This window comes from Artemia sp. Qi Xiang Cuo, chromosome 7 (assembly GCF_049724085.1).
Source record: "Artemia sp. Qi Xiang Cuo chromosome 7, ASM4972408v1, whole genome shotgun sequence".
Lineage (NCBI taxonomy): Eukaryota > Metazoa > Arthropoda > Branchiopoda > Anostraca > Artemiidae > Artemia > Artemia sp. Qi Xiang Cuo.
The window spans coordinates 45,778,111-45,791,832 of NC_142800.1; the positions used below are offsets into that span (position 1 = coordinate 45,778,111).

Below are 13,722 nucleotides of genomic sequence, written 5' to 3' on the forward strand. Positions count from 1 at the left end.
CGCTACCGTTAGCGATCCCACGGGCATATGAAAATACATCATGGGGTGTGTTACCCCGGATGTAACTAATGACAATTGAAATCGTCTGTTTCAGCCCTGCTGTGCCCATTAGCTTGTTTTCTTCAACACAATTTTCTAAAGACCTCAAATTCACTAGTATTTTGGTATAGCAACGACGGCGTCACAAAGAAAATGATTTATTGTATCATCATCTCTCGGCGATAGAGGTCGTCGGTTTCTAATTGCCGCTCGTTTCGAGGTGCAGACCAGCGTAATACTGGTCATTCACTTTGTTGCAAAAATTCGAGTTAAGCTGAAATGTCAGAAGGTCAAAAAGCGCATTGCAACGCTTAATCTCCACGGTCTTGATACTCCTGTGCTCAAAGAAGGGTATGCAGTTGAGATCAAAAACCGTTGTGAAAGCGCGTTCCGGCTTTCGGATATTAAAACCATGTGAAACACGTTAATAACTGGAGCCATCGACGCAGCTAACAACTCTTGGCTTACAAGTTCAGGTCAAAAACCTTTGGCTGTCACAGGTTATGAAGACCTATCGAAATTTCAATTGCGTTAGGAATAAGCTGATCTATAGAGATTTCAAGTCATTTGTTGACGCCAAAGCTGATGAAATACAAGAATCTGCCAGTTTACAACAGTGGAGCAGTGTACAAACCCTTACGTGACCTCTCGGTACAGTGTGCTCAACCAATAGAAAGCATACTAAATGTGGACGGGGTGCTCCTTGAAGACATAGTGTCTAATCTTTCAAGCTGGAATGAACACTTTCCATCTCTGCTTAACGTGTCCCTCTATCTTCATCTGTATTAACTCCTGCCATCCCCCAAACTGTGATCTATAATAACCTCGTTAATGTTGATATTAAGCCATTCTCAGTGGGAGAAATTCAAAATGCTGTGAAGAAACTGAAAAACGGCAAAGCTCCTGTCATCTGTGGTTTCTCCGCGGAGCTGCTTAAAAAAGGAGAAGGCACTATCCTGCTATGGCTCCAAATGCTATTCAATGCAATGTGGGACTCAGAGATCATTCCAAAAATCTGGCATATAGGAGTGATCCTACCACTTTGGAAGAGAAAAGGTTCCAGGAGGGACTGCAAAAACTATGGAAGGATAACGCTCCTCATGGTACTAGGTAAGCTCTTTTCTATGGTTTTGTTGAAGCAATGTTTTCCACACCTAGCATGAAAGCGCAAAGTAGATCAGGTTGGTCTTATGCCCGACCGATCAATGACAGAGCTGATATTCTCGATAAGACAACTCATCGAAAAGGCGAACGAGTTCTGCCAGCAGCCTTTCATTGCTTATGTCGATTTCAAGGCAGCATTCAATTCAGTTTGTCGATATTATCTGTGGAATTTCATTTCTAATACTGGCCTCCCGTCAAAATATGTCTGCATACTCAGAGCCATGCATCAAGAGACTGAGAGCTGTGTGCAAGTGAGAACAGCTCTTTCCAGTAAAAACAGAAGTCAGGCATTGTTGTTGAGTTGCTCCTCAGCTATATAACTGTATTATTGATCTTGTGATGACTTGCACAGCCCGGAAGTTGAGCTTTGGATTCAAGTAGGGGAATAAAATTGTCACTGACTGTGACTTTACCGATGACATAGCACTAGTCACCATCTCCAAGTCGCAACTGCTCATGGCTCTAAACACGCTTCTTGGAAAAGCTGCCAGGACTGGACTATCCATTAATTGGAAGAAGACGAAAGTCATGGTAGTCCAGCCAAAGTCTGACGTCGATAATTCTAATTATTTGGTCACCGGAAACCCAATCGAACCGGTCGACCACTTCACTTATCTTGGTTCTATTTTATCATCGGATGGCTACATCGACCATGAAGTTGCTGCCAGTTTTACCAAGTTCTCTGCCATCTTCGGTAGACTTAGCCATGTTTGGAAGAATCCAATGATCAAAAGAGCCACCAAAATCAAGATCCTTAGACGGTCAGTCGGTTCGGTCCTGCTATAGGCAGCTGAAACTTTGCCTGCAGCTTCAGCTGTCCAGAGCCGTCTCAACTCTCTTCAATCTATGTGGCTTCGGACAATTGATGGAATCCGAAGGACAGACTTTTTCAGCAACGACCGCCTACTGAGTATGACTCCCCAGTCACCTTTGCCACACCTGGCTGATGAGCGAATACTTCGTTGGTTTGGACATCCTTTGCGATTGCCTGCCGACACTCCGACTCGGATTCTTTACCACTTTGAACCAACCAGTAGTGGCTGGAAGTGTCCAAGAGGAAGACCCAAGTTCTTGTGGCTTGATAGTCTAGGGAGTTTTCTGGAGCAAGCTGGAATTTTGCTGTCTGATGCACAGGTCCTTGTTACAGACCGCCCCGCGTGGAGAAGGATGACGACGCTCTCAACGCCACCCCGGCATGAGGATTAAGTAAGTAAGAGACGAAAAGTCTTTTGACCTATTTCCACCCTTCCCCCTAATTCTTCTCCGACCCCAAGAAATCTGAAAAAATCTTTGGCCACGCAATGATCCCTACAATTTTTAAGCCGATAGCAAAAAACAGGTGTCTTCGCCTTCTTTGTGCCTGATTGTCGAGTGAATTAACATTTTGTTTCAATTGTTTTGTGCAATTGGGGCCCGTTGATACAAGAAATTAAAAACAATTTATGTTAAGCTGTCCGAGAAGAATCTTTTTTTTTTCAGGGCCTCCCGTTCCTATAAATCAGAGATGTCTTTCTTCTTTTTTATTGGTTTTAGACGTCTTCAAGGACCATGGACAACCAAGTTTTAAGCCGATCAGAGGGAAATCTAGTTGGGTAGCTTAAGGATCCAATTTTCAGTGGGCTTGTGTTTTCAAACTTTTTTTTTTTTATTAAGTTTCCGCTGGGCCATGATTCAAATATTTAATTCCCGAATCAATAAGAGGCCAAAGGTTTTTGGCGTGTTTTTGACCTCCTTTATGCTCGAACTTTGTGGCCTATGCTCCTACCAGTAGCGTAGCTCCAGCATTTTATTGGGGCGAGGGAGGGGGTAAGAGGGGATCCATTTTGAATAGTCAATGGGCAAGGGCTATCCTCTAGGGGGAAGCAGTGGCGATTTTGGCCTCTTCAATTTGCTTATACTTACAGAAAGTAATAAGCGTTAATATTACAGTAAGTATGTAACTTACTACCAACTACGACCTGTAACTTGTTTTAATAGAGAAAAAATTTCGAAAACTACAAAATGATTATAAATTCTAGATTATTTATTTCAAATTTGCGCCCCTAAAACTGTGGGGAAAGCCCCTCTGGGGAAAAAGGTTTAGGAAAACTTGGGGAAACACAAGCCTAAATTTGTTTAAAAGATGTCTGAAAATTCTGATGATTTTGTTCCGAATTTTTTCCCACTATTGTGTTACTATAAGACGTAGATGGGAATTAAATCCCTTTTAAAACCTTCTTCTTGTTGTTGTAGTTTCCGTTGCTTTTTTAAAGTTGGTTCTGAGCCAAAGAAAGAAAGTAAGAAGCTCTGTCATTTTACCCTGTTATAACCAAATACAATGGGTAAAAATTATATTTTTAATAATGTTGACATCAAAGTTGGGAGCTGGACAAAACTGGCTTTTACGGAACTGGTTAAGGAACCGAAAGCTACATCACTGAGTCTAGGGATGCACTTATTCTGAATTAACAATTTACAGAATATGCAGCAGCCCAGCTGCTGCATATTCTGCCTGGCTGCCTGGCCATATTCTATGGCTGCATGGCAATAGATTTTGACCCTTTCTAAGGAAAATATAAGTTCTAATTTGTGACTGAGTGAGTCGTGTCCAGTTTTCCAAAAACATTATTGTATATTATTTGGTTTGAGTAACAAAACAAAACAAAAAATCAAATTCTTCATAGTAATGAATCAGAGGCAACGCTATAGCATTCTATAGTAAAGGCCATACGGCTCCAATGTTTTATTATTTGTTATTTATTTATTTTTTCCTAGAGGAACTTCATATGTAAGGGGCCGTCGTAGAAACCTCAAAGGGGACACATTCAATTGGAAATCGAGAGTTCTAGTTCCCTTTTTAAGAGTCAAAAGTGATCGGAAGGCAACTGGCCCCCCAAGCCCTTTTTTCCCAAATACAAATGATAAAAAATTTGAGGTAGCTATTTTGTTAAAAATAGCTCAAAGATCATATAAAAAAAACTCCTTTACGTATGACTATTTCGTTAAAAATAGTTCAAAGGTCAGATAAGAATAATAAGTTATGCCCTGGGGGGCATACAAGATTTTTATAGAAGGTGTTGTCGTACAAAACTCAAAACAGGCTCATTCAATTGGAAATGAAAGGGCTAATGCTCTTTTTAATAGTCGCAAGTGATTGGAGGGTAACTAGCCCCCACCCATACGCCCCTCATTCCCCCATACACATCCCTTCAAAAATTTGAGATAGCCCTTTTGTTCAGCGTAGTTGATTTCCAGATAAAAAATACATTTTTGAGGAGGAAACTCCCCCAAAACCTTCAGGGCAAAGGTGTTAAATTATGCCATTGGGGCCTATAAGGTTTTTATAGAAGGCGTTGTCGTAGAAACTTCAAAACAGGATCATTAGATTGGAAATTCAAAAGGATAGTGCCCTTTTTAATAGTCGAAATTGATTGGAGGGTACCTAGCCCCCCCTCGCCCACCATTTCCCCAAACACATCCAATCAAATTTTGAGATAGCCATTTTGTTCAGCGTAGTTGATTTTCAGATAGAAAACATGTTTTTGAGGAGTAAAATCCCCAAAACCTTCAGGGCAAGAGTTTTAAGATATGCCATGGGGGCATAAAATGCTTTTATAGAAGGTGTTAACGTAGAAGTTTCAAAAAGGGTCCTTTCAATTGGAAATTCAAATTGCTAGTGCCCTTATCAACAGTCGAAAGTGACTGGAGGGCAACTAGTCCCCCCCCCCACCTACACCCACCATTCCCCCAAACACATACAATCAAAATTTTGAGATAGCCATTTTTATTCAGCGTAGTTGATTTCCAGATTGAAAAAATATTTTTGAGGAAGACACTCCCCCACAACCCTCAGGGCAAGAGTTTCAAGTTACGCCCTGGGGGCATATAAGGTTTTTATAGAAGGCGTTGTCGTAGAAACTTCAAAACAGGCACATTCGATTGGAAATTCCGAGGGCTAGTGCCCTTTGTAATAGTCGAAAGTGATTTGAGGGCAACTAACCCCTCTCTCACGCCCAACTTTTCCCCAAACACATCCAATCAAATTTTTAAGACAGCCATTTTATTAAACGTAGTTTTAAGTTCTGGAAATTAGGTTTTTGAGGATGACAACTCCCCCAAAGCCCTCAGGGCAAGGGTTGTAATTTAACGGTTCTCCGAATCCTTCATATTATTTCTTATGGAAGGGATACTCGTATAAACTTTAGAGAGGGCTCATTTGATTGAAAATTGAAAGTTCTTGTTCACTTTTTAAGAGTCAAAATAGATTGAAGGGCAACTAACCCCTCTACCTCTTCCACGCCCAAAATGCATCAGATAAAAATTTTGAGATAGACATTTTGTTAAAAATAGTTCAAAGTTCTGATAACAAAAAACTCCGGTGTCGACACAGCCCCCCAGGGCCCACGGGTAGGCGTTGTAAGTTATGGCCTGGGGCATAACTTATTAAGGGGGTTTATAACTTATGGGAAGGGGTTTTGTATGTGAAGAAAACATAGGAAATCTATTATATTTGTCAAATTATAAGGTTTAAATACATACTCTGTGATAGATGCAAAAGTGCTTTGGCACACAAACTCCTATTAAGGTTAATTCCAAACAGCCCTGATCCCTTTGTGTCAGCAAGTGAAATGGTCTAAACCCCCTATATTGGAGCTATTTTTTCAATCCATTCATTGTTGTCAATTGTTGTCCACAAGTTATGCAAGCTGTCTATTGTTCATATATAAGGTTTTTATCAAAGAGGTAATCGTGTAGACTTTGAAAAAAGCCTCATTCGATTTCAATTGAAACTTCTAGATCCGTTTTTTATAGTCAAGAATAATGGCACAATAAGCACCCCCCCCCCATGCCATAAGAACTTGAAACTTTATGTAATAAAAAAAGAACAAAAATTAATTAATAAAAACTTTCCGAAAAATAAGCTTTTCAAAGAAAAGTAAAGTCCATTTGAAATTTAAGCTCAGCAGACACAAATACCTGTTAAAATTCAAACTCGAAACGACCAGAAATGACTATTAAAGAATAAATGAAACCCAAAACAAACAGAAATTAAATAAACAATCCTAGCAAAAAAAATACAACAAGTAATAATATAAATGAATAAATAGATCTTAAAGCGAGTAATGCTTAGATTGAATATGAAAATCAAGCTTTAAACAAAAAAAAATATTTTGGTACTAAAGTATAAATGAAACTTAAAACGAAAAGAAATTAAATAAACAATCAATGCGAACAAACCCACAATTAAATGAATAAATAAATCTTAAAACGCGTAAAACTTAAATTGAATATGCAAATCAAGTTTGAATCGAATAAAAACAACTACAAACAAGAGTTTGGGTATCGTCTCACTGCAGAAGCCTAAAACCTACTGCGTCATTGGCGCTATAAAACAATCAATGCAAATAAATAAACAATAAATAAACAATCAATGCAAACAAACACACAATAGATTTTAATGTAATTTAATAAATAAATCTTAAAACTAGTGAAACTTAAATTGAATATGCAAATCAAGCTTGAAACGAACAAAGAATGACTACAAACAAGAGTTTGGGTATGACCTCCTTCTCTCACTGTAAAAGTCTAAAACCTACTGCGTCATTGGCGCTTTATTGAAAACTACATGCTTCTCTAACAGTCTTGGAAAGTAAAAACAACATCAAATTGAATATTTGATGTATAATGATATTAATTATTGAAAGATCCATCAGTTCGAAAATTTATTTCACTATAATTTTATTCTTATTTTCAATTCTGTAAGAACTGGAAAAGAAAATATTTGGAATATAATTCGCTTTCAGTTAAGCGCCAATGACGCTTTAAGCCTTTGGTTTTTATCACAGTTTATAGAATTATCCAGTAAGTTTATCGCAGATCATTTTTGGTCTTCATTCTCGGTGCGAACAAAAAGCTCCTCCCACTTATTCATGGATTAGCGGGTTAGTCTGTATGCGTCAATCAATGAGAGATTGTTCGAAATTGTATCATTCATAATTGTGAATGCAGAAAAAAACTTGGTGAGCCAGCCAAGTGGTTTGCAAGTGTCCCATCTCACAGGTATGACTTAATTTATATACAAATTATGACCTAATCTATTATTTACAAACAGTGGACTCAACTGATTGGCCTATGTAGGATTTTATAAAAAACAAGGGGGCGGGGGGTTGATGAAATTTGTGAAAATAAGGAATTTTTTTAAACTAAAACTAATTCTATAAACTGTGGTATTTATTTACAGTTAGAAAAGGAGGCAGTATCCAAACACTTGTTCTTAGTGAAACTATATTCGTCTTGAACAACTTTAAAAAGAGCTAATATTTTAAACTTAATGTTTGGTGTGTATCGATATTAATCGGTAAAAGCTTAGCAGTTTAGATTTTTACTATAATTTTAATGTTTATTTTCAATATTAAGTACCAAAGAAAATATTTGTCATAAAATTGGTTTTAAGTAAAGCGCCAATGACGCAGTAGGTTTTAGACTTTTACAGTGAGAGACGGAGGTCATACCCAAACTCTTGTTTGTGGTGATTTTTGTTTGTTTCCAGCTAAATTTCCATATTCAATCTAAGTTTCACTCGTTTTGTGATGTATTTAGTCATTTACGTTAATATCTACTGTATGTTTGTTTGCATTGATTGTTGATTTAATTTCTCTTCCTTTTGAGTTTTATTTGTGCTTCAATAGGAAAATATTTTTTTTTCGTTTTATAAGCTTGATTTTCATATTCAATCTAAGCATTACTCGCTTTAAGATCTATTTATTCATTTTTATTATTACTTGTTGTATGTTTTTGCTATGATTGTTTATTTAATTTCTTTTCGTTTTGGGATTCATTTATTCTTTAATAGTAATTTCTGGTCGTTTTGAATTTGCATTTTAAAAGGTATTTTTATCTCCTGATCTTGAGTTTAAAATTACCTTTGCTTTTCTTAGAAAAACTTGTTTTTCGGAAAGTTTTTTTTTTTAGTTAATGGTAAGTAAATAACGATCCTTGTCAATAACGAAAGCATAAGAGCCTAGCTATTGATAACATTAAATCAAAGAATCAGCTTTTATGTTGATCCTATATTTGTATTTGTTCATTAGCAGTTAGTGCAGTTATTAGTACACAAGAAAGTTCGTTTAATTATATAAAACGCAAGGAAAATAACTTAATAAGGGGCAATTTCGGGGGAAAAAAAAAATATGCCGTCCACTTTTGCTTGTAGCTTTTGAAAGTAGTCAAATTTTTTGTGTATTTTTTGTGATTAATTCATTTTTTTCATTCTTATATACTTTTACTTTAGTTTACATATTTTTTTTCCATTGTCTTTAGAAAAATGTTTGTCTCTAAGCTTCATTAAATAATAGAAAAAATCAGTTTTTTCTACTGAAAGTAAGGAGCAACATTGAAACTTAAAACGAACATAAATTTTGAACAAACAATTGGGACAAAGAACAAGAATTGGGACAAAATTTAAATTTTAGCATAAAGAGCGAGGTGCTGAGGATTGAAAAAAGTTTAAAAAAAAAGGATTGAAAAAGGATTGAAAGGTGCTTTCAATTGAAAAAAGTTTTTTTATTTAATTTCTGATTGTTTTTTAAATAATGCCAGGATACCTGGCTTCTCCTCCACCGAAAAATCCCCCTTCTCATTGAAATATCCTCTGGGTAATTCAATCCTGGCGAAAATTTACCCCGGATAATTACCTTTAACATCTCCACGACTAAAGTTGAATCGATAAAGAAAAAGCAAGATATATGAATAAATTCCGTGTAGGAATTCTGGCAAATTCACCCAGTGCAAAATTCTCCTGAAAGTTTCACCCCCTGGGAACCTCCCTATCTAAGTGACGTTCTACCCGTGTCAAATCTTCCAATTGAAACATTTGTCCTCTCTTTCCCACCCGAAAAATGTATACATACTTTCTAATAGCATATAAAGCTAAGGGTAAATTTTATAGCTTTAAAACGTTTTCTCGGGGGTTTTAGGAGGTTATTTTATGCTAAAGACAAAGTTATTGGGCCTTTCAACTATGCTGAACAAAAAAGCTATTTCTAAATTTTGATCGGACGATTTTGTGAAAAAAGTGGAGTGGGAGGGGGCCTAGTTGTCCTCCAATTTTTCGGTAACTTTAGAAGGGTACTATAACTTTTCATTTCCTTTAAAATCAGCACTCTCTTAACGTTTTAGGACCTCTGGATCGATACGATCACTCATTAAAAAAAAAAAAAAAAAAAAAACAACAAAGAAACAAATAAACACGCGTCCGTGATCTTTCTTCAGGCTAAAATTACAAAATTCCACATTTTTGTTGATATGAGCTTGAAACCTCTACAGTAGGGTTTTTAGATACGCTGAATCCGATGTTGTGATTTTCATTAAAATTCTATGACTTCAAGGGGGTCTTTCACCCTTTTTTCGAAAATCAGACAAATTTTCTCAATCTCTAGCTTTGGATGGGTATAACTAAACTTAATGAAACTTATATATTTCAAATCAGTATAAAAGACAATTCTTTTGATGTATCTATTGTTATCAAAATCGTTTTTAGAGTTTCGGTCACTTTTGACCGGGTCGCTCCTTACTTACAGTTCGTTACCACGAACTGTTTGATTACCAATCAAAATCCAAACAGAAATCATTGAAAATTGAAATATTGATCTTTTTTCTGTGTATTCATGAAACTCTACAGTTTCATGAAATGTAGTTAAAAAAATAAAAAAGGTTTTTCAAATAAAGTAAGGAGCAAGTTTAAAAATTAAAACAAATATAAATTGCTCTGTATATAAGGGGGACTGCCCTCTTCTCAACGCCGTGCTCATTAAACAACAGTTTTTTAGTGCTTTGAAAGATCTTATTCTTCCAATTGCAAAGTTTCTTTTAAAATTTGAAAAGCCCAAACTTCACACTTAGGAGTAAGGAGCTAGGGAGGAGACAGCCCCCTTCATGTAAAGAGTAATCTGTTCAAATAGGTTTCAAATTTGTTCCTTGCTTTCATTTGAAAAGCTCTTTTTTTATTTGATTTCTATTTGTTTTCTAAATTGTTTTCAGGCCTAACCAGGATATAATTTGAGGTACCAGTCCCTTAAATCCCTAGTTAATCCCTTTTTAAATATGCAATTCAATAATTGTACGTTCATTAGTATCGTCCTACGTTTAAATTTTCAATATCAATTCTATATAAAATTTGACCATACTTAAAAAATTGGCGATGAATATTAAGTCTGGTAAAAAGTCCTTGTTAATGTTATTACTAAAGAATTTCGATTGGATGAAAAGGAGTATTATTGTTTGTAAGATTGAAATTCTGTGAGACCTTTGATCTTCTACATAACTGAAGCCATTATAACCTCTACGATAGGATTTCTTATCGATGAATACATTACATACAATTGTCTGAATACATTAAAGTACTCCATATAAACAGAAAAAGAAAATAACACCATTTAAAATTGCCGAAAACTAAGTTCCTAGCAGTATTTGTCATCCCAAAGAAATTTCCTGGCGGGGCTGAGAATAACCTGCCTTGCATTTTCCACCTCTGTGCTTGTAGATACGGAAATTTCACGTTTTAGACGAAAAGAGAAACAATTTAATTAATTCCTACTCCCCTCCCCACCTCTTTCAACATTTATCTGAAGCCTTATGGAGAGTAAGTAGTTTGTCCATTTGAATGTACGTTTTTATGAATCTACCCTATCCCCCCCACCTAAGCCGCGTTTTCAGGCTCAGCGGGTTCGAACACGGGTTGTTCTTGTCTAGTTTCAAGTTTCTAGTTTTTCGTCTAGTTTTGTCTAGTTTTAGCGGGTTCGAAGCTTCACCCCCGTGTTTGATACACTAGATACACTGATGCAAAATGCTTAATGCCCTAGACGAGAACAACCCTTGTTCGAACCTGCTGATCCGTGAACAACCCGTCTTTAAACACTGGTTGTTCGTGTCTAGTGCATCACGCGTTGTGCAGCACTGCATCTAGTGCATCAAACACGGGGTTGAAGCTTCGAACTCGCTGAAACTTGACAAAACTAGACGAAAATCTAGAAATTTGAAACTAGACGAGGACTATCCGTGTTCAAACCCGCTGAGCCTGAAAACGCGGCTCTAGACAATGGCTCACTCCCCCTCAGTATAGCTAATACACAATTACAGATCACCAAAAGTAGCCTAATTTCATTACAAATGCAGCGAATCGGCTGTGTTGAATCCATTACTGCCACCGTGTGGCATTACTTCTTTAGCAACTGGGAAGCATAAAATATAGTTATTGATACTTTTAAATCAATTAGCTTCTCAGAGTTCTAAATTGATTGCAAATTCGTCCTCTTCGGGGTAAAGTCGTAGTTTGGTGCCCTAAAATAGCAAGAAAGCAAGACTTTCCCCTGACCCAGTCTGTATGGTCACTTAAAAAAGAGCTTTAAATTCAAGTTTGAATGAGCTCCTTCCCAATTATTTTGGACCTTCGGTTTGATATAATCACCCCTGTGAAAAACAAAACACATAAACATGCATCGACGATGTTTCTTCTCAAACAAAAATTGCAAAATTCAACATTTTGAAAATAAGAGCTTGAAACCTCTATGGTAAGGTTCTCTGATATGATGTATCTCTTAAGAGATTTTCAATAAGATCGCCTGCTTTTTGGGGGGGTGTTTCCCCTTTTTTCAAAAATCAGGCAAATTTTCTCAGATTTTTGGTTTTGGGTGGGTAACAATAAACTGAAAGAATTTTAGATATTTAGAGGCAGCATAAAAAGCCATTACTGTCAATGTAGCAATTGTCACGAGAATTACATTTTTAGTTTTGGTGAATATTGGTCCAAGTCACTTTTTACTTCCAGTTTTTTATCACTAACTATTTGATAAGATTCTCTTATGACAGAATTTTCTTTGAACCTGTTCATTTTATTTAGTTGAATAGGAAACTAAAAAGAAACAGGGTTAATTTGGCATCTGGACAGTAAGTTTAAATTTTGTTTTTCTTTCGCTACTCTATTTTTTTAAATGTCTGAATATATAAGGGATTTAAGTTCGAGGGAGGGAGAATTGTCCTTTTATGAAATAGGTACATTTTACATGGCCGTTATAAAATCAAAACGTGGTTTATATGCAGACAGGAGGAATTTTGAGTATCTCTACTTCTTCTGTAAACTATTCTAAGGCATAGAAAATTGCACAAAGACAAGTCTACATCTGTTATAATTTACGGAAGCAATAAATTTCTCTGGAATTTCGGTTTGAGATTGATTTTCTATTAAGATTAAACGCATAGTAATTAAATATATTATTGGTTAAATAAATTTACCAGGAATCCTTGTTGTCTAAAATTTACTGTATTTTGTTTCATTTAGCATGCAATTTAATTGCTATTTTTATCTGAGAGGTTTTTCCTAAAATTATTTAAAAATAAACTTATTCCTACGAAAAAAAATTTCTGAAATATTTTCCTCGTCACCCAACCACCACTGATATTTTGGCGTTTGGCCCCCCTGGAAAATTTTCTGCCGGCGCCCTTGAATTACACCGACAGCGCCGAAAATACTGGAGGTGTAAAAACCCTAGATAATGCTCATTTCTGGAGTCTAAATGCTACATCAACATTTTTTTTATGGAGTTCTTGGAGACACATTAAATCCTGACGGGAAAAAATGTTCAGATTCGTAGTTTCTTAAGCCGCGTTTCCATATTGAGGTTTTAAGAAAAAAAAATATGTTCATCAAACAAGAAAAATTTATGAAAGTATTTTTTCAACACAGCACGGAAAAATCAGGGTTTTCAATTGGCTGGTTCGTTTGGCGTTTTGACAATAAAACCCCAAAAGCAAACGCGGTATTATTGATCAACTAGTCTATAAAAGTACACAAGTCTGGCTAAATTAAGGCATTTGTAGATTTCCTGATGTCGTCATCGTCAATCCAATTCCAAACTTCTTATTGGACTAGTTTCTCAGACAAACTTCTTATCCCACTAGTTGCTTTAAAGAAAGTTGTCAGCTCCTCGCTTCCTATTATTTCAGAATGATGGTACGTCAGCTCCCAAAAATATGACCATATAAGGTATTGCCCAGCTCTTCGCAATCAAAGACAAGGAACGAGTATTAAAATCGGGTTAGTCGTTTTCTAGCTGTTCTGTATTAAGGTATGAGGAATTATGAGCTTTATGAAATTAGTTGTTTTAGCGTATATGATGTTTCGTGAATAAGTGTTTAATAATGCAGCACGAGTAGGATACAAATCTGGAGGATCTGTCTCAATTTCATTAACGTAGATAGGCCTATATTTCGCTGAGATAATAAGTTTTCGTAAGCTAGGTCCTAGGTAATTCACTGAAGCATCAACAATAGCCTATCTTTACTTCCTTTTTAATCATAGCCTAAGATTTGGTAACAGTACAGTTATCCCGTCATCAGTAGTTTTACTAGCCTACTGATGACAGTCACTGTTGGCTATATGTGACCGGAATATCTGGTATTTTTTGTGAATTTCTATACACTGTCTATTAAAAAGGATTTTATCCCTATTTTGAACTTTTGTTTTATCGTCACGGAAAGGCCTAA

At 36.2% G+C, this 13,722-nt stretch overlaps 1 protein-coding gene across 1 annotated transcript; it reads left to right on the forward strand.

The window, feature by feature from the left end:
* Window positions 1-2,049: 2,049 nt before the first annotated feature.
* On the forward strand, window positions 2,050-2,409 carry LOC148950336 (uncharacterized). The gene has a single exon (XM_089091841.1). The coding sequence runs from the start codon at window positions 2,050-2,052 to the stop codon at window positions 2,407-2,409; it is 360 nt and encodes a 119-aa protein (XP_088947967.1).
* Window positions 2,410-13,722: the final 11,313 nt, after the last annotated feature.